Below are 26,858 nucleotides of genomic sequence, written 5' to 3' on the forward strand. Positions count from 1 at the left end.
ATAGCCATGGTAGGCCACCCAGAGTAGTCGGAGAAGTCCATCCTGAAGAGGAATTTCAAGTGAGAGGTGCAGGAAAGATGGAAGCAGCCTTGAGAAGGATGGGTGGGAAGCATGTTCTGGGCAAAAGCAATACCACATACCTATACATTAGAGTTTGACTCATTGGTGGGACTGAGGGAAGACCAATGTGGCTGAAGAGCAGAGAGCTGGGAGGATATGGCATGAGATTATGCCAGAACATGACCAGGGACCAGATCTGCTGAAGAGTTTTAAGTAGAAGGGACACGTGATCAGATTATGGTTTACAGAGGTCAGCCTGTGCTAGAGACAGGCCTCTTTTGCCTGTGACAGTCCCAGTTTATTTCTGTCATCCTGGCATAATTATTACTAATGCCCCTTTTCGTTCTGGAAAGTGACTTGGTTTAGATGGTAAGTTATACACAACTTAAGCAGAAGGGGAAACAGTGAAGATGGGGAGACTAGTTAGACAGCAGCTGCAGGAACCAAGGTGAGAAATGGTGTTTGCTGGAGGTGCACATGAGAGCAGGTTGATGGATTAGAGACGAAATTTGGCAATAGAATCACAGGACTTACTAGTGGATTGGATGTGGGGTAAAGGCAAGGGAAGCTTCAAGCATATATCTCAATTTCTGGGCTGAGTAACAGAGGGAACAGTGATGTCATCTGCTGAAATGGAGGAGCCTGCAGGTGAAAAGTTCTGGAGGCAAGTGAGAGTTCCCTTTGGGACACAGTGAGTGTGAGATCTCTGGAAGCCATCCAAGCAGAGGTGTCTAGAGGTCAGTCGGATATTCAAGCACGGAGCAGGGAAACCAGGTTTCTGAACGGGGGAGGTGTAATTTTCAGAACCATCAGTGTATAGGTGCTATTTCCTGCACTTGGAGAAAAGTTAGAGACCTAAAAGGTGAGAGTCCTGGGATGGGAAGGGGTGGGAGGTGGCAGGGAGGTTAAGGAGGGAGGGGACACATGTATACCTATGGCTGACTCCTGTTGATGTATGGCAGAGGCCAACGCAATGTTGTGAAGCAATTTCCCTTCAATTAAATAAGTTTAGGGGAAAAAAAAGAGAGTAAAAAAAACCTTAAAGAAAGTGAGAATCAGAACCAAGTCTGAGGGACCCTTAGAGTTTAGGGAGATGAAAAGACCCAGCTACGGAGATAAAGGAAAATTAAAGGGAAGCAAAAGGAGGATATGGTATTATGAAGCCAAGAGAGAACCTTCCAGAAAGGAGGAAGAGGACAACTGTGCTGAGCGTGTCTCCGAGCCTTCCTGATATGAGACAGGAACTCGTCAATTGTCTTGGCACCATGGAGGTCAGTGGTGACCAGAGCTATTTTGCTGAATGGTGGGGACAGAGATCAGGCTGGTGTAGTTTCTAGCGTGAGTCAGAAGTGAGGAAGCAGGAAGTGCAGATGGACAGATTCTCAAGTTTGACGATAAAGAGGAGACGGTGCCAGAGTGAAGAGTGACATGGAGTGAAGTCTGGGTTTTCAATGTGGGAATTTATTAAGGAAGCAGGTACAGAGGGTCCGGACTCTGAGGTGTGGTGTGTATCATGAGGAACAAGCACATTTTCCTCACTGAGGTGAATGTCCCCAGGTGTCCTGTGCAGGACAAGCGCGCCACAGGAGCTGGGCGGAAGGGAACCACTAACCAGAAAGTGTCTTCTCCTGCAACGTCCCTCCAGCACCCCAAACTGCAGAGGTTAGCACCGTGGCCAGCTGGCACCGGGGATGTGTTCGTAGGGTCCAGCTCCAGAATCACAAGCCAGGCAAAGAAGGGTAGGTGTGGAGCTCAGAGTAAATAAACACACGCTTCTACTCTGAACGTGGGATTGAGGAGCACTCCCGAGGGGAGAAGATTAATGAGAAAATGATCTCTAGAGAGGAAAGACATGTTGACTTTCCCTGTCAAGGAGGAGGAAGTGTGGATATACGGTAGTCACAAGAGAGCTTTCTCATGCAGGTCCCATCAGAAGGCCTTGTCAGAGATGTAGGTAGAAGTTTAAGGAGGATTATGGCTGTATCTCAGAAAAGTGAGTCTCTGACAAAATAAAGCAGGGGAAAGTTAGCTGGGATTAAGGAGAATGTGGCTGCCCATCAGCTGCTGAGAACAGGCTCAAAGCCCTGCTGAGTTTAGGGGTTTCTATGGTAGAGTCTGTATGGACCCCAGGTTGTAAGAAGCCTTTTGTTATGTGATTGTTCACTGTTAGATTTCTATCCCAGGTGCTGCAGGTCTAAAATTTTTGCAAAATGAGGGGAAAGAAAGGAAACATTAGAGAGAGGATGATTGGCAAGGCTGGATACAGAAGCTTTCCAAATTTTTATAAAAGGGAAAAATAAGTGTATTATTACTTGATATGAAAGTTGGATACAGAAATGTATTCACCATTTTTTAAGATTTTAGATCATTTTACTTATTGGAATCTGAAAAATTTGTAAACATCAAATCTGAAAACAAAACAAAACAAACTGAACACCAAAACCAAAGTTTTTCTTTGAGGAAGAAGTTTCTTGGTTTTCTAGGAATTTATGATTTCCAGAATCACTCATAATTCCTGCACTCTAACAGACCCATGGCAACCCACTCCAGTATTCTTGCCTAGAGACTCCCATGGACAGAGGAGCTGATGGGCTACAGTCCATGGGGTCACAAAGAGTCAGACATGACTTAGCGACTAAATAACAACAACAACAGACCCAAACCCCTGCCATAAGGGACAGTTTTCCTCAATAAGAAGTAACTGCTGCTGGCTTCCGTGGGTTGAGAAAGGACCAAGAGGGGAAAATGACTTCCTCTCAAGGACATGAATCATATCCAACGCAAATAAAGCCGCCTGGCTCTGAATTTTGATGTTGTCACTATTCCTCCACTTCTTGACATGTTCGTTCCTGGGAGCTTGTATAAGGCAAGGGAACTAGAGTGAGGGGAAGGAGCCGTGGAGGCGGTTCTGGATGCACAGACGGAAACTGGTTCACAGTTGGACTTGCAGTGCTGCTCCTAGAGGGGCAAGGTGGAGTTTCTAAGGCACGATTCACCGTCCAGGCCTCCCGTGACTGTGTCCCTGCCCCACACAGAGAGCACCGAGGACAAGCTGGGCAACTAGACGGGGACAGAGGAGGTGGCAGGACACAGCTGCCGGGAGGGAGAAGGCCTGGGCAGAGAAGGGCCTGGAAACGGCCCCGGGGGAACCAGAGGGGCCTGGAGAGGGAGCGGGTCTGATTAGGGGAAGGCTGGACAGGGCGTCTGTCCTGAATGATGCTGAGGGTGTGTCCCGGAAACAAACACACAGGCACAGGCTCAGCTTCACGCGGCTGTCCTGCCATCCATCCTGGAACCAACAGGCTGTCCTCACACCAAGAATGACACAGTCTCAGGATTCCATCTCTTAAGCATTTATTAGATCCGCTGCCTTCTGTGGGCAGAGAACGCTCTAGCTCGGTGTCCCTGCCCTTGGGGACTCACAGCCCCATCTCCTGAGCAGAGAGAGAGGCAGCTCAGTACTTGTCAGGCAGGCCAGGGGGTCTGAAGTGGTTGGGGTCTTTGCCGCTCCGGCCCCACTCGTTGGCAAACTGGTCGGCCTTCGAGTCCTCCCGCACCTGGTCCCTGGTCATGCCCTTAAGCAGAGGGTCTGTGATTCCCTGAATACCTTCTCTGGCATCACTGGAAAGGAGAAGAGCAGGGAGGGGATTAATCCAGGACTATGAGCCACAGCCCCACCCTCCCCATCTCTCCTCTTTCCCAGGGATCAGTGACTCTGAGAGGAGCCCAGGAAAGAGGGGCCACAACGCTGAGGCTCCCTGGGCTCAGCCCACCTCAGCCCTGCACGTCCCCTGGATGCTGGGGAAACAGCACCCATAGCGGGAGGGTGGAGAGGCGCCTGTCCCACCTAACTTGCTCTGCTCCTCAGACACCCAGACCTCACACTGGGCGTAGAGCAGGAGGGTGGGTAAGAGGAGGGGGGCCCACAACCCTACAGGAAAGTTCTGCAGGGCTTGGCCCCTCCAGGTTGTCCAAGGTACCCAAGCTCTGCCCACCCATCCCTGCATCCTCAGGGACCCTGGTACCTGATCACTTTAGCAGCCCAGGCACCCCCTGGTCCCCTTTGGGCAGCGTCATAGTTTCCGCGGGCGTGGAAATACTTGTCTGCACCTTTGTAGTTGGCTTCTTTCATGTCTCTGTAGGCTCTCCACATGTCTTTAGCCCCTGGGAGGAAAAGAAAATGATGAGATGAATGTGATCATGTTTTGGTGAAAGAGAGAAATAAATAATTTCCTGCCACTGAATCCAGGTTTCAACCTTTGACTAAGCCCTTGGAGATTATTATATTGGCTTGAAATGAATACTTCTTTACTTCGCACTTACTTCCCTGTCTGAAATTGTGAGTATCACACTTGGTGCAAATTTTATTCTGTGCGATTTCATTCTAAGTCTGTTGGTACTCTGTTTCTGGAGATGTGTGATGGGTGTGAAGAAGAGGTCGATGCTCTTTCTTTTTTTTTTTTTTTTTGATGCTCATTCTTTAAGGGATGTTTGCTAACACAATGAACCTCCACCTGGAAAGATGCAGGAAAGGATTTGACCAGAGCTTGAGAAGAAGGACGATACTGAGAAAGGCTGTGGATATAGGATACTCCCAGCTTGGTCAAGGGGAGAAATCCAGCCCTGGGGACTAACTCGGGCCTGAGTACATCTGAATACTCAGGGCATGTTTGCACATGGGCAACCATGAGAATTAAATCAGCAGATGATAAAGGTGAGCTCTCTAAGAGGGCTTTGATGAAACAGGGTAATCAGAATCAGAAAAAGGGCAACTGAACCACCAGCTCTAAAGTTCAGTGTCCTCTCCAGTAAAATGGAGGAGTAATGCCTCCCTCAGGGTGGTTAAGCAGAAGAACTGAGGAAATACAGGTTGAGTTTATAGAACATTGTCGGTGCTCACTATACTATCACCTCGCTGGTCCTTAGAAGAGTAGGGCAAAACAATAAATAAATAAAGTCGGATGAAGATCAGGGAGGCATGGGCAGAGAGCCCAACCTAGATAGAATGAAATGGCAAAGGTTTAAAAGATTAGCTCATTAGGGAAAAGAGGAAAATATAACGTAGATTATGATCATAGTTTATGTAATATCTCTGTGAGATAACTTATCTTTATTTTAGGTATTAGCTATTTCCACTGTTCAGAAAAATAGTTTTGTTGAGGACTATGATATTCTTAGTATAGCTATTCACCCAGAGTTACAGATTTAAATAGTTCCCTGGAGTCTAGAGTTGCTTAATAAGTGTTTCCAAAAGCACAACATATTTGTTCCTTGGGTGCAAAACCAGGTAGTGGTTCTCAATATATATTGTGTGCAAAATCAAGTGGGGTGCTTAATAATGGACAGATTTTGCAGAGAGCGCCAGGGATTGTGGTTCAGGGAAGGGACTGTGTGTGGATCCAGGCACCTGCATTCCACAAAGCACCCAGGCCATGGGTGATTCTCATGCAAGTCATCCTAGAGTGCCCCTTGAACAACACTGACCTAGGAGATGAAAAGATACTTTTATCTGGGTCTGTGTAAATTTAGATGGAATTAAGAACAAACTCTTAAAACAATTATTCAGCAATTATCACAGAAAAATAATAACATCAAATAGTTTTGGGAAACAAATTATGGCCAGCTTGCTCTAGCTAGTGAGGTCTATGTCTCTTGCTATAGGATTCGTGCCAGGTCTCAGCCTCAACAGAACCATCATCAAGAAAACGCATGCTCCCATTTACTGTGGGGAGGGGAACTCTATCCGGTTTCCTTCCAGAGGCACCAGCCCCCACTCTCTGCCATCTACTCAGATAATGAGCAGGACGCGTGTTCACAGACCCCTCACTCTCCACGTGTACTCTTGTCTGGGAGGCAGTAGAAGGGCCGAGGTTAACAGCAAGGTCTCAGGATGCTGGGTTCAATCCTGCTCTGCTGGAGGACGTTGGAACCTATCTTAATCTCTTGGGGCAGCAGGTTCTCTGATAAAGGGTAACGGTCCCCACATTGCAGGACTCAAGGATTAAACCCTGAGGAGGAAAACGAGTCAATTCCTGCACATAAAGCTCTTAGACAGTCCTGACCAGCTACTAAAATTCAGGTATTTTAGTTAAAAGTATTCAGCGGTTGCACCCACTTCTTGGCTACAGGGGACTTGGAAATGAGCCATCTCTAGTTGCCCACGAGGGGGCAGCAGAGCCCTGCTGGTATTTTGGGAACAGGCTCCCCGCGCACCCCCCGCCCCCCCACCCCCACCCCCACCGCGAGGTCTTCCTCACTCCTGCTGAAAGTTGGGGCCCAAACTTTATATAACCTCGGACTTGGGGATCCCCAAAAGAGTGCAAAGCTGGCAGAACAGCCTCGGGAAGTGCTACCGTGCAAACCAAGCTCCTTTCCTGCCCACCTGTGGCCTTTGCCCTGTGGGATGTGTCCTCTGCTCAGGTGAATCCTGCGGAAGCAGACACAGCCTCCCCTGGCCCATCCTTTGGTCCTTACCTTGACCAGCTTCCTTGAGGAATGTCCCCCATCTCTGGCTGCTGACACCCAGGATCAGGAAGCAGAAAATGATGCCCGTGGAAAGGTTCATCCTGCAACAGAGAGATGAGCAGACTCAAGCAAGAATGACAGGTCTTGAGGTTGAGTTGTAATGTGGATACACTTTTACGTTCCAAATATAAATCTCTCTGAATTTTATCTCGATAGATAGATAGACGATAGGTTGTAACACAGAGGATCCAGCTCTCATTTCCATTGAATCCTGGGAATCCCAGTGATTTCCTGCATGAAGGATTGCAACGGGCTTTTAGCATAAACCACTTTCCAGTCCCCGCATCCTCTATCAGCCAGACACCAGCTCCCTGCGAGTTCCCCAGAGGCACAAGGAGTGAGTTCATGCCGCCCGTCTGTGATGTGAGACGAGTGAATGAGGCACAGGTGTCTGTGGCCGCGTGCTCGCCCCATCACTGCCTTCACAGAAGAACAGACAAGGGAGCCCTACCCCCTGAAGTGCTCATGCCTGGTGGATTCTAATGGTCAGAATGAACAGTAGGTTCAGGAAGGAAGCAGAGAGCTGGACTGCAGCACAAGAATGCTGGTGAAGAGAAAGTCTCCGAAGAGGAAAAGTGTTGGAGAGTTCTAGCTCCTCACCTTTGGCTGTGCCCTCCTGCCGAGGCTCCTGGTGAAGCTGCGCTGCCCGTGCTGCCTGCCTGGGAGATGGGCCGGTGCTTTATATATGACACTTGGCCAGTGGAGCAAATGAGAAACGGGGTGGAAGCAAAAAAAAGAGAGAAGGAAAGAAAGTTTGGGAAATCCCTCCTGACCAGAACACAGCATTGAAAACAGCAGTGTTATTCTTCACTCACATCTAATTTTCCTAGATTGTGCAATCTGGCAACTTTCAGAATGTGGCATATTGGGCTTTTTCCTGCCCATTTCTAGTCTCACTCCAGGAGACAAATGTGTTTTTCATCCCCCACCGTAATGTACTGACTTTTGCTGTGAAGGGTGTGTGTGTTTAGTCGCTTGGTTTTGTCCAACTCTTTGGGTCCCCATGGACTGTAACCCACCAGACTCTTTTCTCCATGGAATTCCCCAGGCAAGAATACTGGAGTGGCAGGCAAGAATACCAGGCAAGAACACTCCATTGCCTTCTCCAGGGGAGCTTCCTGACCCAGGGATTGAATCAACCTGGGTCTCTTGCACGGCAAGTGGATTCTTTACCACCTGAGCCACCTGGGAATTCCAAAGAGTAACATTAGAAAAAGAGAGCTGAGTAAAGAATGTGAGCATACAGAGCAAATGGACCAGCAGAAGGGTCCATTACAAGGAACAGCTCAGGGTGAAGCTGGGACCTCAGGGTACAGCAGCAGGAAAGGAAGGAGACAGAAACTCAGGAAAATCAAACTTCCAGCACCCACATGGGGTGGATTCAGCACTGGAAAAGGGAGTCTTCCAGCTTCAAGTGTATTCATGATCAGATGCTGTTGATGGTCATAACAGTAGGTCATATCGAGAGGTCATTGCAATCCCAGAAAAGTTGAACTACAGTGAGGAAATTTGCTATGATATTGTGTAGAAATGACACCATAAAAATGAACAGGAAAAGTCCAGATGTCTGTTAAATTATCAGCATAGATGGTTCAGGACGGATACAGAGAAAGCTGATTTATCACAAGAATGCTGGAGGATATGATGTCAGAGAATAGCTGTTTCAATCAGAGAAGCAGGACTGGGCTTTATTCTGTGAGTTCAGGAAGATAATCTTGGGAGGAAATTTCACGCAGGTGCTCTCACAGGGATGGCATCTCTGATGAACTCCCTGCCCCATATCTGCCTCTTCATCCAAAAGGAAAATTTCAAAGGTCACTGGATTTCCCAGGGGAGAAGGGATGATGCGTGTGTGATATGTCAGAGACGATGGGAACCCAGAGGACATGGAACTGCTCTTCCTGACAGTGGGACCCTGGGTTGGAAGCCTGAGGAGGGCAGGAGGGCAAGTGAGGCCCAGTCCAGGAGCCCCACCTCAGGATTCTTCCCTGGAGTGTTCACAGGAGAGCAGGAATGTGAGCCGTGCGTTGGAGACACAGGCACAGATCTCCAAGACAGACACAAGCAAATCACGGAGACTTGCGAACTGAGACGAGGGGAGATGGTAAATTAGAGTCTAGAAGGACATGGGGCTTGTGCTCAAGTAGTAATCCCGAGAAGAAGGAGGCGAAGAATTGCCAATTTGTTACAAGACTCAGGGAAACGTGAGCAGGACATTAGAAAGAGCACTGTCCCGGGAGGAGCACAGCAGGTGAGGATGACCCTGTGGTCTGTGAACCACGTCTTAGATTGTTGTTGTTGCTTAGTCACCAAGTCCGTGTCGGACTCTTCCGTGACTCCATGGGCTGTAGCCCCTCAGGCTCCTCTGTCTGGGATTTTCCAGGGAAGAGTACAGGAGTGGGTGGACATTTCCTTCTCCAGGGGATCTTCCTGACCCAGGGATCGAACCCACGTCTCCTGCATTGCAGGCCGATTCTTTACCGCTGAGCCACCTGGGAAGCCGTGTCTTAGATTAGAGCCTCTCAAAATCAGGATGATGCCTCTTTCTGGGTCTGGGACATTTTTTATTTCCTGTAGGTGTAATGAGATGAACATGTAAGGCAGATAACTGTCTAAAGGATTTCTCTGGCTTTTATCCAAGGCAAAGCTAAGCAATATTTAAATATTCTCAACAGAACTTACACTCCTTGGGAAAGTTGGGGTTCACTGTGGTTCAGGTAGCCTAGGTCCCTGAGCTGGCTTAGCTGCCTTTGTCCCAGGAGTAGACATGGTGGGGAGAGGGGATGTTGTCAACTGTCTATAGTCATTGGCCCTGAGCATGCCCTGGGGCTGCTCCAAAGAGTGGGGTTGTGATGTCCACATCCCTTCTTCTACCTTCCTCGGGGCAGAAATCATGGGCCAGTGATCACATTCTTTTGCAACTCTTGACTCTGTTTGGAGCCATTTGATACTGGAATTCACCTCCCACTTTCTTGCACCATTCCAGTCATTTCTTATTTGATAGAATCATTAGACACAAAGCAAGTACAATTTCTAAGCACCAAGTCAGGCATTGCAAGTTCACTTCCTTGTTAACTTAAGGCACTCAGACATCTGGAAGGAACACCCAGTTCCTTGCAGGGCCATGCTTAGAACAATGGACGACTATAGTGGTCAGCTCTTTTTACTTGTTTCTCTTGCAATAGAAAACCATCCTGCTATGGTGATTTCAGAGTCTTCAGGCCTTAAAGGGATTTCCCAGGAGTCGTCCATGAGAAGCTGTGTCTTGGTTTGCAGAGATGGTCTTTGTTGGTGCCTCTCGTCCCAGATAAATAGTTAATAGAGACAATTAGCAAATTGTTTTATTTTTGGAAGAGACCTGGTTTATATATTAGAAGGTACCCCTCCCCTAATAGCCATGTGTGATAAGACTACTGAGAGGTTTAAGAGACCTTCATTTTCTGTTATAATTAAGTGGAAGAGAAGAACACCAAAGCCTTGCAACAAAAAACAAAACCCCATAGGACACCCCGATCATGAATATCACTTGAGGCCTAGGTCCCAAAGTTTATGATATAGGAAAAAACACCTGCATTTGTTGCAGCTTCAGGAGAGAGAGGATAGTCTCTCCTCACACTGGTAGTGCTTCTTCCACCAGCAGTTGGGAAGACATGTAGTTTCTCTAACGCCAAACCCTGGAATTTTACTAGATAGCACGGAGAGAGAGAGAGAGGCCTGTGAAGTTCCCAGTTTACCAAAAAGAAAAGAAGCACAGCTTTAGAACCAGAAAGGCTGGCTTCCCTCCTCTTCATCCTTCAGTTCACCAGGGAGATTAAAAGAAAATAGCACTGAAGAAATTATTAATGCCGTGTACATTGTTGATTATGTGACTGCATGTTTTTATTTTTTCTCTAAAAAAGAAAAGACACATGAGCGTGGAATCGACTCACCAGAAGAAGGATACACTGTACATCTGCTCTGAGCTTCCTGAGGATCTGTTTATCTGGTAGAAAGCAGCCGACCCTGATTCTGAGGTGACCTGCTAGGAGGGGGTCATCTCTGCTCTGGGGGGGCTCCTCACTCTGCCCCTGGTCCAGGAGTGTGGGAAAACAGCCTCCACTGACTGCTGGTGTCATAAGGAAAGACCGACTTCCTAGAATCGCACACAAATCTGACGCCAGTCACTCCCAACCTGGAAACAACCATCTAAGAGAGCAGATCCACCACGTTTCTCCTCTCAGCAAACTGCTGGCAACTCACAGGTAAGACAACACCCACAGTCCATGCGTGTACACCCAGCGACTTGTGGCAGAGGCCGCAACAGTCAACACCAACAATAGCTACACCTCAACACAGCATGAAACCCTTTGCAGTGACTCGAGTGTCTCTCAGCATAAAAGCTCTGCAGCAGCAGTATTCTGAGCCGGTTAGAACCAGTTCGCAGAGGTAGACTGTCCACACAGACCCAAGTGAGTGAGATTAATCTGAATTCCTCTTTCCCGGTTCAAAGTCAAACTTAATATGGAGCCTCAGATCTCCATTTGATCAACTCACGGTGGCACATCATTTGCTAATTTAGACTAGCAAGGATCAGAAGGAACAGCCTCAAACTTTGAGTAAGCACCTTTTTGTTGTTACTCTTGTTGCAAAGAGACATAGATGTCTTTAGGAAGTTAGTTAATTATTAAATAAGCAAAAGTGGCTATCACAGATCTCTTCTCCCCAGTATCCCCTACTAAGGACAGTGGTTTCCAGGAGAGTCTGCTAAAATCTCAGGGGACAGTTAAGAGTATGTTACACAGGTTGGTGTAGAAAGCTAATCAAGAGTAAAGATATACAGCTCATTTTAAAGAAGTAGAGTAACTTGATTCTAAAGTGAGAGATGGGCAATACAAGAAAACAATAGTCCCATTTCACCTCTAAAGGTGCAAACCTTTCAAAACAGAGCATAGTGTTACCAAACCAAATATGAGCATTAAAAATTCCTCATAACTGAGTGAGGTTTCCTCTCGGACTGCAAGAATTGGTCAACATTATGACTACAATTAATGTAATTCATCACATTATTAGCCTAAAGGAGAAAAATAATATTATCTTGATTGATCAAAAAAGGAGAGTTTGATAAAGCTGAAGTTATGTTTCTTTTTAAAACTCCTTTAAGATAGAGTCACAGATGTAGGGAAAAATCTTGTAGTTACCAGGGGACAAAGCAGGGGGTGAGGAGGAATAAATTGGGAGACTGGGATTGACAAACACATAATACTATATATAAGGTAGATAAACAAGGACCTACCATGTAGCAGAGGGATCTCTTCTTAATATTCTGCAATGACCTATATGGGGAAAGAATGTAAAATATAGTGGATATTATCTAATTGATATACTTTGCTGCATATAGAAACTAACATAACATTATAAATCAACAATAAGAAGAATTTTTTAAAAGAAAGAGAAAAATACTTTAGAAAATTACATTTCAAAGGGAACTTATTTAATTTTATAAAATTAAGATGAAAAAATTAAAATAAAATTAATTTCATAAAATTAACATATTTTATAATAGAAAAACTTTTAGCCCATCACTTGAAGGATCAGGAATGTGCAAGGAATGTCCACTGTCACCACTATTGTGTAACATAGTTCTGGAAGCCCTGACCAATGCCATAGTAAATAGAAAGAAAGAAGAGATATAAGGATTGGAAAGGCAGAGATAAAGCTGTCATCATGTGTATACCTATGGCTAATTCATGTTGAGGTTTGACAGAAAGCAACAAAATTCTGTGAAGTAATTATCTTTCAATTAAAAAAATAAATATTTTTAAAATGTAAAAAAAATTTTCATTAGTATAATCATAAACTCCCAAGTCACAAAATCAACAGATTACTACAATTAATTGGGAAATTTAATAAGATGGCTCACACTTGATCCAAAAACCAACAGGTTTTTACATAGTAGAAATACCCAAATAGAAAACATGACTAAAAATAATAAACTATTCATAGTAACAGCAAAACTATAAAATTCCTAGCAGTTACTTTCACCAATAATTTACAGAACTCCAGTGGAGAAGGTGTCAGACCTCTAACAAACACCTTAAAAGATGATTCAAACATGGAGAGAAGTTTCTAGCTCACTGATGGGATGACATATTAAGGATGTTGATTTGACCCCAATTAATTCACACATTTAATACTGAAAATTTCTTCTGAATTTTTCTGGAACAGGTGGTTACTTCAAAATTCATATATAAAAATAAAAGTCCATGCATAGAAAAGTCAACCTCAAAAAAGAAGAGCATTAACAAGAGGGATTTATCGTACCAGGCATTAAGATAAACAGTAAAATACAGTAATAAGAGTAATATTTGCTCAACTAAAGACACATTTACCGATGGGACAGAATAGAGAGTGCAGAGCTAGGGCCACATGTATAGGACGTCGGTACATGATCAAGAAGACATCACAAATCATTGAAGATAGGATGGCTTGATAGTTTTGGAAAGAGAAAATAAAGCTGGGTCCTTACCTAATAGGGCTTTCCTGATGGCTCAGGTGGTAAAGAATCTGCCTGCAATGCAGAAGACCCAGGTTCGATCCCTGGGTTGGAAAGATTCCCTGGAGAAGGGAATGGCAACCCACTCCAGTATTCTTGCCTAGAAAATTAGACCCTTACCTAATAGACACACATAAATCAATTCTAGAAGTATTAAATATGTAAATGTCAAAATAAACTATAAAGTTAATAAAAATAATATCAAAGAATAGATTTGTGATCTAGAGATGGTATAGAAACTCTTAAATTTCAAAGGCACAAACCCCAAATCAGGAAGTGGTGAATTTGATTACATCAACAATAAGAATATAGCTATAGATAGAGAATGGAAAAAGATATCTAAAATATGGAAAGGGATTAATATTTCAAAAATACAAGGAAATGTTATGAGTCTATAAGGAAAAGATGGCAGACCCAGTAGAAAAATGGGTGAAATGTTAGAAAGAAAATCAGTTTACAGACAACATGCAATAAGAAATAAGCTCACAAAGAGATTCACAAATCATTAATAACCAGAAAAATAAACCAACAAGCAGTCATGTTTTAAGTGTCAGATCAATACAAATGATACCTCCATCATGCCATTTGTATCAAAGGAGGACAGAGCTGGTGTGCACAGCCTTCGTTTCACAGCGTTTCTGTGGTCCAGGGGGGCAGCCCAGCTCACAGCCCCTACAGCGATGGGGACGATTTCTATAGCTCTGCGCTCTTGCCTTGGTATGGACCAGCTATCTGCTTTTCCAGTCTAATATCTCCATCAGATAATAATTTTTCTTCAAAGACATAAATTAATATCTAAATTATAAATAAAATATTAGAGGGTTGTGTCACAGGACAGAGTGACTGTCTCTGATGTGTCTTCTGCTGTTGTCATTAAAAAAAAAACCCTTTGTTAGAAATAACTTTTGTCGATACAGGTTTTGTTCTATTTGCTATCCTTGCAGCTGCAGGAGAGATGGAATATTTTCTGTTTCTTACCTTGGTGAGAATTCTTCCTCCAGAGATTAGTAGGTCACATAGTTTACCAGGCCAACTGCTGGAATCACACTGTTTAAGCCTGAAAGGGATTCAGTCCTGAGAGAAAAAGAAATCATATGGAATAGAAAAGCTAAGAATAGGATTAATAATAGATGGAATATGGAGCATGAAAATTACTGATGTCCTTTCTCTATTATTTACCATTATGAATTTTTACTTGTGAGTCTCACACATTTATCAATTTTTATCTTATCATGATCTTTATTAATTCATGTGCATTATTTATGTGTATGTATATGTTTGCACATTTAGTGTTGTTGTGGGGTATGCATGCAGAGAGAAAGGAATATATAGGTCAGCCACAGTGTAAATGGACATTTCTTCTTTTTCCTTATCTCATTCTAGTGAGGACAGGAAGTAAGTTGTTGGTTTTCTTTACCACCACACTCGGTGCCTAGGAAAAGCCTCAACACAGCCAGGGTTGATGAAACGCACAGAATGAACATCTCCAGCAAAGAAACTTGAACAATATAAAATAAGTATAAAGACAAAAACAAAAGCAATACTAATTTCCCGAGCCTGGAAGAGAGGGGGAGGGGCAGGAAGAACCTCCATAGAAAATGTTTCCATTCTATTATCTAAGTGGATGTAGACATATGAACACTTAAACTAGAACAGGGTGGTATAATACTAGCATTTTATGTTCTGCTTTTTCATTTCACAGCTTACCATGATAATGTTTGCATGTTACTACCGTTACCTGTCACAGTGGCGAAGCTGAAATTCAGACCTAGTCTGTGAGGATGGAGCCTTGGGATTCTTAGCCTCAGGCCATAGAGCTCACACTGCGTATTACGGCACATAAATAAATGGACGATATATTTTAATTCAATTCTCTTAAATACTGATTAGCTTAATCATAACTCTCCAGTGGAATGCTCCTCACGTGAGAGGACTGGGCTTGTGTGTCTCAGATCCCCAGGGCCTGGCCCGGCTCCTGCCACGCGCTGGGGGAGCATGAAGGGGGAGTTGGAGAGTGAACAGCAGGATGAAGGAGTCCTGTAGGCATCTTTACTGGAAGGGTGAAGTGAGGTTTTGCAGACTCCACGTGAGACTGTTTTGGACGGTCCTAAGTCCACCTGCAGAGAGGAAAGGAAGGGCTCAGTGCACTGGCTCCTCCCAGGTCGGATGGTTCAGGAGCCAGGCACCCTGGCCAGCCTGAGTTCTTGTCCATTTGCCCAATTCTTTCAGGAAACATACGAGTGAGTCACTCACAGGAGATTTTGCAAACATGTTTCACACAGTGTGGTTTGACAGGACTCCACAGGTGATAAATGTGTGTGTAAATTGAACACACTCTTCTCAGAGAGGACCTGGCTCTTCTTTCCCATAATTACAGATTTCGAAAAGTGAACCTGGGAAACTAGAGAATTGTGCAAGAGCTCCCTTGGCAGCCGGGTGTGAAAACAGGCTGTTGAGTGCTGCTGCTTTTCCATCACCCAGAGCTGAGGACACAGTGGCTCCGAGTACCTATCCCCTAGAGAGGGCATCCAGGAAGCAGTGACAGACCTCATAATCTCCCAAAGCTGAGGAAGAGGCAGCAGCGCTGGCCCCCACAGTCAACACCTCCCCCTCCACCATCCCACCTCTGGTCCACATAGGAGATGCCCGAGGAGGGGAGGGGAGACGGCAGGGTCGTCAGTCTCCTGGGAGTGCGGTATTTGTGGAGGCAGGTGATTTCTGGAAATTGATTCAGGGTGCCAAGAAGAAAACAAAAATGCCTGTTCATCTCTCAGCCAGGTGCATGCTCGCTGCAGACACTACCAGCTCATTCTGATGCCCCTATCCAAGCAGAGGGCAGTGTGGTGAGTTCTTGAGAGAGTTTCCATGTGTAGGAGCTGTGAATATTCTGGAAGTTTCTAAAGATGGAGCACCCATGCCAGTAGAGTTGAAAAGGCAGTGGTGGAGTGTGACTAGGAAGGAGATGGGGTGAGCCTTTTCCCATCTGCCATCTCTGCAGGAAGAGAAGAGGCCCCCGGTCACTCTGGGGGGTCCACTGGAATCTGCTGGAAAGACCAGTGAGGTTAGAAAAGACAGTGCTGGGCCAGGTGAGGTGACATCTCAGCTAGGGAGGGGCCTTGGAATGTGCACATCATCAGAACCCGTTGTGGATAACCTGCTCCTCTCTGGGAAGGTCCCCCATGCCTGAGGGGTGGTGCAAAGCTGGACTCACCTCAGGATCTCCACCATGCCCACCACTTCTGAGACACCCTCACCTGGACAAAGAATACCAGCATCATTTAGAAGCACACCTAACCAGAGTGAGGTCAAATGGCTCTTCCCGCCTTTACGAACCTCCTAATGCAAAATCTGGGAGGTGTGTTGAGAAGATACCTCAGAACTGGCCTTCTCCACATGCCTCCACATTGCTGGAACAGGAGGAATAGAGAAAGAGCTGTCTATACCCTCACCTTCCAAGTGCCTCCAGCTACAAATCTAGCCAACAACGAGGTTGGTGGTAGGGGAGGGGTGGAAAACATTAAAGCAGAGAGAATACTGAAGCGTGAAACAGGGCTGCAGTGACTTATAATAGAAATGACCCAGGTGATAAGGATCGAGACGAACATTTGAAAAATCACAGTGGAAAGCAGAGTTTGGAAAATCAATCCACTTGTTGTTAAAAGTCTCCTAAATTGAGAATCCTCTGCAAACTGGGTATATTAAGATATTACGTACTTTTGAAGAACTAGAGTGTTTTGAATCTGTCCATAGGAAGGGTTAGCCTTAGTTGCAATGCCGTCCAGACAGCAGCCACTCTTTTCCACGTCCTCCCACCTTGCCCTCTGATCGCACTGCAACACTGGGAACATTTCTCAGCACTGGACTTTGAGACCTGGGAGGGGAGGCTGGGCTGGCAATCCTCACATCACTATTACACAGCAAGAGAGTCTTGGACACAAGTTTATTCCCTAAATCCTCCAGTTGTGGAATCAGCTTTTTCAGCGGTGTGGGCATCTCTTGCTTGCCCCACCAGTCACTCACTCTCCATCCCGCTTTCTACCCTGGCCTGTCCAGACTACATCAGCTGAGCCCTGGCTCTGGCTCTGGCTGGATTCAGACAATAGGGAACCTGGCCAGGAGCTGGGGAGAGAGGGAAGGGGCTTTTTTTGATTCAGTCCTACAGCTTCTGCAGGGAGGGATCACCGCAGACCGGCTGTGCCCCCAATCAAAGACACAACTCCTGTCAAGCGCCCCCGTTCACACACTTCTCTGTGTCCCTGTCTCTGTGTCTCTACTTCTCCCACCTCCACCCTCGCCCCCGCACCCACAGAATCTGCAATCACTCCCTCCTCTAGCCCTTCAGGACTAAGGGAGATTACACCAACCCCACCCCACAGGTAATTTCTGTGCTGTGCTTAGCCACTCAGTCATGCCCGACTCTTTGCAATCCCATGGACTGTAGCCTGCCAGGCTCCTCTGTCCATGGGATTCTCCAGGCAAGAATACTGGAGTGGGTTGCCATGCCCTTCTCTAGGGGATCTTCCCAACCCAGGGATCGAACCCAGGACTTCCACAGTGCAGGCGGATTCTTTACCATCTGAGCCATCAGGGAAGCCGACAGGTAATTTCTAGATCAAGGACTTGCACCATCTCTTCTGACCTCCTGAGGCTGTACCAATGCCTTTGGGAAAAGATCCTAATTAAACTCTCGTCAAGAAGCACTGACTCGTTGAAAAAGACCCTGATATTGGGAAAGATTGAAGGCAGGAGGAGAAGGGGACAACAGAGGGTGAGATGGTTGGATGGCATCACTGACAAGATGGACATGAGTTTAAGCAAGCTCCGGGAGTCGGTGACGGACAGGGAAGCCTGGTGTCCACGGGGACGCAAAGAGTGGGACATGACTGAGCGACTGAACTGAACTGAAACTCTCCTCACATTACCCTCTTTGAAAGTGTCCTCTTTTCTTGCCAGGATCTTGAAGATACAGCAGCCTTAGAGAGTTGCACAGAATTTGGAGTTTTCTGCTTAATAAAAGGAGTACAACTTTGTACAGCCACCAGTCAATTAAGCAAGAATTATAGTAAGCAAACAAATTCCCCGTCCTGTAACCAATGTTCTCATAGATGAAGTAAGCACTGCAATGCTTCCCACGCTGACAATCCTCACATGCTTCAAGGATAATGGTTAACATTCCTACAAGATTTTTAAACGTTTTGTGATTAATAGTAGCTTGAAGCTTATTATTCCTTCTCAGGAAATATGGTGAGAGAGAGAAACTGTACAGGTTTAAATTTAAATGTCATATTACATAATTTCTAACACATATTTTTTTTTAAGTCACACATTTCTTGATTACGTATTTCTGAAATTAGGTCATGCCTTCAGTTCAGTTCAGTTCAGTTGCTCAGTCGTGTCCGACTCTTTGCGACCCCATGAATCGCAGCATGCGAGGCCTCCCTGTCCATCACCAACTCCCGGTACCTTCACTAATTAGCAGGAAGTGAAAAGTGAAAGTGAAAGTCACTCAGTCATATCCAACTCTTTGCAACCCTATGGACTATATATAGTCCATGGAATTCTCCAGGCCAGAATACTGGAGTGGGTAGCCTTTCCCTTCTCCAGGGGATCTTTCCAACCCAGATATCAAAGCCAGGTTCTGCCCCTTTGCAGGCGGATGCTTTACCAGCTGAGCCACAAGGGAAGCCCCAATTACCAGGAAGCACTCATGAACGGTTGTCATTGCTCTAGGATTAGTTTTTGTGTATACTTTCCTTTTTGCTTATACACAAGAGTGAAGTAAGATTAAAATCTAAGTCCAAAAGAACCCCTTCAAAATGTGTAAAGTAAAATTTCACAGTGATAAGAAAACATGTCTGAATTTAAATCGTAACATTTTTCTTGGTGGTATATAAATAGTAACACATCTTTCAGTCTAAGGGTCTCAGTGTCAGAGAACCAGTGTGTGCCTTTGCCTTTCTTTAGTCTCACAGTGTTCTCTGCTAACTTGCCCCTCAGAAAGTCGACACAGAACTTCAGACATTCAAAATATTTATTCCTCCTTCAAGACTTCTCATCAGCTACCGCAATGACTAATAATTTCTTGCACATAGGACTCCTAATTTTCATATCTGTGAGGGATTGTGCAAAGTATCACTAGAGAAAAATATTTTTCAGTACAGTTCAGTTCAGTCGCCCAGACATGTCTGACTCTTTGCAACCCCATGGACTGCAGCACACCAGGCCTCCCTGTCATCACCAACTCCCGGAGTTTACTCGAACTCATGTCCATTGAGTCGGTGATGCTATCCAGCCTTCTCATCCTCTGTCATCCCCTTCTCCCCCAACCTTCAATCTTTCCCAGCATCAGGGTATTTTCCAATGAGTCAGTTCTTCACATGAGGTGGCCAAAGTATTGGAGTTTCAGCTTCAATATCATACCTTCCAATGACCACCCAGGACTGATCTCCTTTAGGATGGACTGGTTGGATCTCCTTGCAGTCCAAGGGACTCTCAAGAGTCTTCTCCAACACGACAGTTCAAATGCATCAATTCTTCGGCACTCAGCTTTCTTTATGGTCCAACTCTCACATCCATACATGACTATTTTTATGATGAAGTAAAATTATATCATTTCGGCTGGTATTTAGTATGTTATCAGTACAGATTTAATAGTCACTTCAAAGTGACTCATTACCACATTCTGCACATCCAAATTTGTATCCAACATCCGTATTTTCTACAACTCTCAAACCCCTCTACCAATTCTGACCTCTTTTGAACCCTACCTTTTCTCAGACTTCATTCATTCACCATATATTCATAAAGCAACTACGATCGGTGAGGCCCTGGGACAGGTACCGTGGATGCAAGGCTGACGCACAATAGGAGAAGTGTGCCTTCAGCCTTGAGTTTTCTACGTACTGGCTTTAAAGACAGACCAAAAGACAGGCAAATACCCTGAAGTGTGACGAATCTTGGGGACAGTCACCTACATCAACAGGAGCTACAATCAAATTCCCGCAGGTCCCATGTCCTCCTCTCCCATGTGCTGCTTCCCCATCCCTACTCTTCACCTTCCTTCCTTCCTCAGAGCAAGAGAGGTTTCTATTCCCCTGGGGGTCAACCATCCCTTGTGGCTTGGTCCCCCTGCCTGCTATTTCCCCTGATTCTACTGTTCCTTCTTTAGCGTCTCCCTCTTTCTTAGTTCCTTCCTGTTTCTTAAAGTCAGTCCGACCTCCTTTGAAAGCTCCTTTGAAAGAAAAATTTTTACCAATAAAACAATACATGGATTCAATTATTCATTTATTAATTTCCAATAAGCTCTTGTTGAAATTCCATTATATGCCAGGATTGGGTATTCAGATATAAACAAGAAAGAAATGATCACTTCTCTCACTGATTCTATAATAAAAGGGGTGAATAGGAACCAAAACAAAGTCCAAAAGAAATAAGAAAAATAAACCAAAAAATTAGTAAAAGAATTCCACATGTTGAAATTGGCAAAAAGTACAGAATAACCAGAGTAGATCAGCCAGGATGACCAGGAAGGCCTCTCTCAAGAAAGACTGATCTCAGGAGGGTCAGGTGAGAAACACAGTCATGTGAAGAACAAGCAGAAGAGTGTTCTGAGCAGAGAAAATGTCATATGCAAAGGTCCTGTGCCAAATGAAAGCTTGGCTTGTTGGTGAGATGGAAGGGCAGGGAGCCGGGGAGTGTGGGGCATCAGATGCTGTAGGGTGGCCAGGGACAGCTCACACTGGATCACATTCTGAGGGAAATGGGAACCCGTGGAAGAATTTAAGCACGGAAGAGACATGATCTGAATATCATTTGTATGCTAGACTGAGAGGTAGGGTGAACACAGGCTCTCTTTTACCCAAGACAGTTTCAGTTTTTTCCTGCCATCCATGTATTATCATCAATAATGCCCTTTTCCTCAGTGGGAAGTGACTCAGTTTAGATGAAAAATTATACAGTCAACTTAAGCAGAAGAGGGAGACTGGTTAGACAGATGTTGCAGGAACCCAGGAGAGAAATGGTGTGGCCAGGAGCACAGAGATGCATATGAGAGCAGGCTGATGGACTAGAGATGAATTTTGGAAGTTGAATCATAGGACTTGTTAGTGGACTGGATGTGGAGTAAAGGGAAGGGAAGCATCAAGGACATGCCTCAATTTCTGGACTGAGCAACAGGAGGAATAATCAGATCATTTACTTAAATGGAGGGGCCTGACTGTGAAGAATTCTGGTGGGGGAGATGAGAGCTCATTTTGGGACACATTGAGTGTGAAATCTCTGGAATCACCCAATCAGAGATTTCTAGAGGCTGAAATGGAGAGGCCTGAGGGTGAAAAGTTCTGGAGGCAAATGAGAGTTCCCTTTGGGACATACGAGTGTGAGATCTCAGGAAGCCATCCAAGCAGAGGTGTCTAGAGGCCAATCAAATGTATAAACACAGATTTGGGAAATCAGGTTCTGAGCGGGGAGGTATAATTTTCAGAGCCATCAGCATATAGATACTATTTGCTATACTTGTTGGGGAGACTATAGACATAAAAAGTGGAAGTAAAAAAAAAAAGTAAGAACCCAGAACCAAGTCTGAAGCACCCCTAGGGTTTGGGGATATGAAAAGACGCAGATAAGGAGATAAAGGAAATTAAAGGGAAACAAAAGGAGGGTGAACAGAAGCCGAGAGAGAACCTACCATAAAGGAGGGAGAAGACAACTGTGCTGAGCGTGCCTTAGAGCCTTCCTGACACGAAACAGGAACTTATCAGTTGGCACCGTGGAGGTCACTGGTGACCAGAGCTGTTTTGCTGAGCGGTGGGGACAGAGGTCAGGCTGGTGTGGGTTCTAGTGTGAGTCAGAAGTGAGGAAGCAGAACGTGCAGGTGAGCAGAGTTTCAAGTTTGAAGACAAAAGGAAGAGGGAAACATTTTATAAGAGTGAGAACTGATATGGACTGAAGTCTGGGTTTTCAATGTGGGAATTTATTAAGGAAGCAGGTACTGAGGGTAAGGACTCTGCAAGACACTGTTCCCTGAGGAGAACAAGCTGAGGTGTGTCTGTAACCAGTCAGGCATCTCCTGAGCACAAGGGCTCTCATGTGGGATATCCGTGGAGGAGAGGGTCCCCACCTCTGAGCCCCACTCTTGACAGCACACCCCTGACCTCCTGCAGTCAGCCTCACCAGCCTGCAGTCCTGGCTGCTCAGCTACTGCAGGTGTGACCTTGAGCAAGGTCCAGATCCCTTCCCTCTAAGCTTCCTTTCTTCAAGTGAGAACTGCAAAGCCTTTTTGGTAAATCAGATAACTCATGGAGAGTCAGAACATTTGCAATGAAAGAAAATGGTGTCCTCTCTCATTACTATGCCTCAGCTTCCCACAGCCCAGCAGAGTTTGGGTCACCGTTGGTCTGTGCTTCTGAGGAGGCTCCTCTTAAACTGTATTGGAAGTGTGTATCTTCATAGTTGACATTCACTCTAGAAGTGAAAATAGTATTTTGTTTGATCCAAAGGTAGTGAGGATAAAGGTAAGGGAAACTCATCTGAGAATGATTTCTTAGATGAAATGAGCTGAAACTAATTAACAGCTGAGTCAGGGGTAGGCTCTGGTGTTGATGAGAAATAACTGGAGTCTAAGATGCAGTTTCCAGGACAGGTGTCATGAGACTGGGCTTCCCAAAGCAAATGTGCCTTCTTGATGTGGGAAGAGATCCCTGGGGATAAGACCTGGAGTGAGGCGGGGTCAGGATGCAGCTGGCTGGGCAGTGGAGAGTCGGGACCCACAGAGGCCTGAAGCAGCAACGCAGTGACTGGGGAGGAAGAAGAGGCCATGGGGCTGCCCAGGCTTGTGCCGAGTCAGGCCCCGCCACCGAGGAGCCCAGCGTGACGGCCAGGGCTCTCCCAGCTCAGGCTGACTCAGGAGGAGAAACTGGGGTCCTGAGAGTACCGGGGCACCTCGGGGCCATGTGAGCACAGGGCAGGGCTCCAGGTCACCGGGGATTCCTGGGCCCCTCCAGTCACAGGCTCATCCTCCACAGAGCTTTCACCTTTCATATGGTGCTAGGAGGCCTTTCTCCCCAGGGTCTGACTCAAAGACTCCAGTTCCCATCAACATCTTCAGTTCCACAAACGTTATTGGGCAGCTCTGAGGACGTGCCTCAGTTCCTGAGGTGACAGAGTTCAGTGACACTCTTTCCCTGTTTGGAGGGAAGTGATGTGTGGCTCGTAGCTTAGTCCCAAGAGAATTCTACAGTCCTGCCTTCAAGGACTGTGTCCCTGACCCCACGCAGAGATCACCGAGGACAAGCTGGGCGACTAGACGGGGACAGAGGAGGTGGCAGGACACAGCTGCCGGGAGGGAGAAGGCCTGGACAGAGAAGGGCCTGGAAACGGCCCTTGGCGAACCAGAGGGTCCTGGAGAGGGAGCGGGTCTGATTAGGGGAAGGCTGGACAGGGGGTCTGTCCTGAATGATGCTGAGGGTGTGTCCTGGAGCCAAACACAGAGGCACAGGCTCAGCTTCACGTGGCTGTCCTGCCATCAGTCCTGGAACCAACAGGCTGTCCTCACATCAAGAATGACACAGTCTCAGGATTCCATCTCTTAAGCATTTATTAGATCCGCTGCCTTCTGTGGGCAGAGAACGCTCTAGCTCGGTGTCCCTGCTCTTGGGGACTCACAGCCCCGTCTGCTGAGCAGAGAGAGAGGCAGCTCAGTACTTGTCAGGCAGGCCAGGGGGTCTGAAGTGGTTGGGGTCTTTGCCGCTCCGGCCCCACTCGTTGGCAAACTGGTCGGCCTTCGAGTCCTCCCGCACCTGGTCCCTGGTCATGCCCTTAAACACAGGGTCTGTGATTCCCTGAATATTCTCTCTGGCATCACTGGAAAGGAGAAGAGCAGGGAGGGGATTAATCCAGGACTATGAGCCCCAGCCCCACCCTCCCCATCTCTCCTCTTTCCACGGGATCAGTGACTCTGAGAGGAGCGCAAGAAAGAGGGGCCACAACGCTGAGGCTCCCCGGGCTCAGCCCACCTCAGCCCTGCACGTCCCCTGGATGCTGGGGAAACAGCACCCATAGCGGGAGGGTGGAGAGGCGCCTGTCTCACCAGCCTTGCTCTGCTCTTCAACCACTCAGACCTCACACTGGGCACAGAGCAGGAGGGCATTTAATAGTAGGAGGGACCACAGCCCTACAGGAAAGTTCTCCAGTCTTGGCCCCTCCAGGCTGTCCAAGGCAGCCAATCTCTGCCCACTGATCCCTGTAACCCAGAGACCCTGGTACCTGATCACTTTAGCAGCCCAGGCACCCCCTGGTCCCCTTTGGGCAGCATCATAGTTTCCCCGGGCGTGGAAGTACTTGTCTGCACCTATGTAGTCGGCTTCTCTCATGTCTCTGTAGGCTCTCCACATGTCTTTAGCCCCTGGAAAGCAAAGCACATGGAATAAGGATTATCAGGTGGAGAGAAAACTGAAGAATCACAGAATAAAGAATCTTTCACTGACTCGGTTTCAGCCTGTGGTCAGAGCACCACCAATGCCACAGGGTGAGAAGCGCATTCCTGATGCCCAGCTGCCTGCTCCTGGTACTGGAAGGAGCACCACTGGGGTGGGGTGGGGTAGGGCTACCCCGTGGGGCCCCTGGGTCTGACCCCTGTAATGCTGCCTCTGTGCTGCGTCTCCACGAGGGCTCTGCCTGCTATGTCTCAGGACAGAGCGAGGCATCGTTACAGGACAGGATTCCTCAACAGCATTCTATTGACATGTGACACCAGGTACACTGTTGCTGTCAGGGCTGTCCTGGAATTATAACATGTCTAGCATCATCCTTGACCTTTCAAACTGTACCCCAGTGTGACAACTGAAAATGCACCCAAGCATCACCAAACGTCCCCAGGACACAAATTTGCCCTGGGTCCTGAACCACTGCTCTAGAGGAAGCTGCGTGTGACAAGCTCCGGGGACGTGGGTGAGTGAGGAGGTGACGGGCGAGACAGATTCTGAGAAAGGGCAGACATACTCCTCTGCTCTGACACCTAAGAAATGTATTCCTGCCTCATGAAAGGACCACTTGTGACTTGATTCCCCTGCCTGTTAGGTGAGTGAAAGGAATCCTGAGAACTCTGAAGTGGACCGTACTGGTGATGTGGGCTGCTTGAGGAAGTGGGTCTATTCCTCAGCCTGGCTGCACTCTCCAATAATCTGGGGAGACCCTGAAAGTCCCCTGAGCCCTCACAGCCCAGGCCAGTCACCTCCCCGTCTCTGGGCTGGTCTCAGGCAGCAAGAGTTTTCATGGCTCCCCAGGGGACTCCAAACTGCGGCCCAGATTGCTCAGCCCCCAGCTTCAGGAAGTGGTGCTGGGAGAAGTCGGTGAGAGCCTTGGCCTCAAGCACAGCTGGGTTCCCACCCCTGTCCTGCCGCCTGCTGACTGGCACTCAGTCTCTGGGCGACGGACTCGGCTGCTCTAAGCCTCAGTTTTCTCCCCTTCAGGTGGAGGAAGATGCCCCCTCACAGAGGTTTTCTGCAGGTAACATATGACCAAGTGTCCCAGCTTGACCGGAGCTGCCCCTGTCTTCCTGAAACTGCCCAGGTAGTGCTGCTAATGTCCTGGAAAACTCCCCAGCCCTGGGCAGGGAAGGAAAGTGGGTCCCTCTAAATTGCATGTAAGAGCCGAGTTCCTGGTGGAAGTTTTCATATGATATTAGGTTCACACACACACACACACACACACACACACACACACATACACACACCTTTATTTTTTTGTAACTATAGCAGTTAGGAAACGGTAGGTAACAGACTAAACAGGGACGGTGTCACTCAGCATAGGAGGCACAAACAAGGTGTTCTGAAGGCCTCTGAATCATCCAACTAGGATATTGAAGGAAGGAGGAGAGGAAGGGAGGGAGGGAGGAGTAGGGATGGAGGGACAGGCGAGGAGAACATGGATCACTTTCACCCTACATCGTGCAATTGGTCTGAGGGAAATTTCGTTCCATTTCAGACTTGTTTTGTGTCTTCCATTCATATTTAAATTTCAGCTGGAAATGATGCTCGTTCTTTCTCTAGTACCTGATGGACATAAATCCTGTGCTTTCCAATCTGTCTGAAAATACTCCCCTAACACCTGGCACATTGTGCCACATAGGGCAACATCTCCTAGGACCCCAGCTCCAACCCTCAGGGGTGTTTAGGGTGAAGCCTAGAGGCCCAAGGATGCCATCGCCCCTCCATCGGCCTTACCTTCAAAAGCCTCACCAAGGAAGGAGAGCAGGCCGTGGGCTCCCAGCACCAAGGAGCAGAGGATGAGGCCTGTGAAGAGCTTCATTTTGCTGAAAGGACAGGAGAGGGTCAGGGCGACACGGACAAGACTTTCACCCCTCTCCGCTTTTGGGTTTGTGTGTCAAGGAGAGCCTGGCTGTTCATTTCCACTAGACTCCCAGTGGTCCTACTAGGAAACACTGCAGGAGGACCTTACTGGCAGCCTCAACCCTCAATTCCGAACCCACCAACCCTGAACCCAAGACTGTCTAAGAGGTCACCCAGGTGGCTTTGGTGGAAGAAGAGGACAGCTGGGTCCAAGTTGTGTCTTACTAAAGCAGCCCGTGGTTAATCTAAAAGCATTTCCCATGCACCACTCTGCCAGCACTGACTGCATATAGGAGAAATAGAAATCAGAAGAGTTATGTTTTAAAGCAAATGTTTTCAAAGAAATGGCTCTTTGAAGCGGTTCCTCACCTGGTCTCCAGGGCAGCAGAGGTGCT

The 26,858-nt window shown here is 46.8% G+C and overlaps 2 protein-coding genes across 2 annotated transcripts; both read right to left on the reverse strand.

Moving 5' to 3' along the window:
• Positions 1–3,397: 3,397 nt before the first annotated feature.
• On the reverse strand, positions 3,398–7,319 carry LOC136169504 (serum amyloid A-3 protein). The gene is made up of 4 exons (XM_065937282.1): positions 7,186–7,319; positions 6,535–6,626; positions 4,086–4,224; positions 3,398–3,681 (listed from the first exon to the last, which is right to left on the reverse strand). Exons 2-4 carry the CDS (start codon positions 6,623–6,625, stop codon positions 3,516–3,518), a joined length of 396 nt encoding a protein of 131 aa, XP_065793354.1. The 5' UTR covers position 6,626; positions 7,186–7,319; the 3' UTR covers positions 3,398–3,515.
• Positions 7,320–23,693: 16,374 nt separating this feature from the next.
• LOC136169503 (serum amyloid A protein-like) lies at positions 23,694–26,426 on the reverse strand. The gene is made up of 3 exons (XM_065937281.1): positions 26,338–26,426; positions 24,380–24,518; positions 23,694–23,977 (listed from the first exon to the last, which is right to left on the reverse strand). The coding sequence occupies exons 1-3, from the start codon at positions 26,420–26,422 to the stop codon at positions 23,812–23,814; spliced, it is 390 nt and encodes a 129-aa protein (XP_065793353.1). The 5' UTR covers positions 26,423–26,426; the 3' UTR covers positions 23,694–23,811.
• Positions 26,427–26,858: the final 432 nt, after the last annotated feature.

This window comes from Muntiacus reevesi, chromosome 5, assembly GCF_963930625.1.
Source record: "Muntiacus reevesi chromosome 5, mMunRee1.1, whole genome shotgun sequence".
Taxonomy (NCBI): domain Eukaryota; kingdom Metazoa; phylum Chordata; class Mammalia; order Artiodactyla; family Cervidae; genus Muntiacus; species Muntiacus reevesi.

Bases quoted from the DNA above. Each gene is read 5' to 3' on its own strand.
- LOC136169504 (XM_065937282.1), bottom strand. From the start codon at position 6,625: ATGAACCTTTCCACGGGCATCATTTTCTGCTTCCTGATCCTGGGTGTC. The intron at 4,225-6,534 runs GTAAGGACCAAA...TTTTCCTCCCAG, and splicing joins CCTCAAGGAAGCTGGTCAAG to GGGCTAAAGACATGTGGAGA. The intron at 3,682-4,085 runs GTACCAGGGTCC...TCTCCTTTCCAG, and splicing joins TGGGCTGCTAAAGTGATCAG to TGATGCCAGAGAAGGTATTC.
- LOC136169503 (XM_065937281.1), bottom strand. From the start codon at position 26,422: ATGAAGCTCTTCACAGGCCTCATCCTCTGCTCCTTGGTGCTGGGAGCC. The intron at 24,519-26,337 runs GTAAGGCCGATG...TTTGCTTTCCAG, and splicing joins CCTTGGTGAGGCTTTTGAAG to GGGCTAAAGACATGTGGAGA. The intron at 23,978-24,379 runs GTACCAGGGTCT...TCTCCTTTCCAG, and splicing joins TGGGCTGCTAAAGTGATCAG to TGATGCCAGAGAGAATATTC.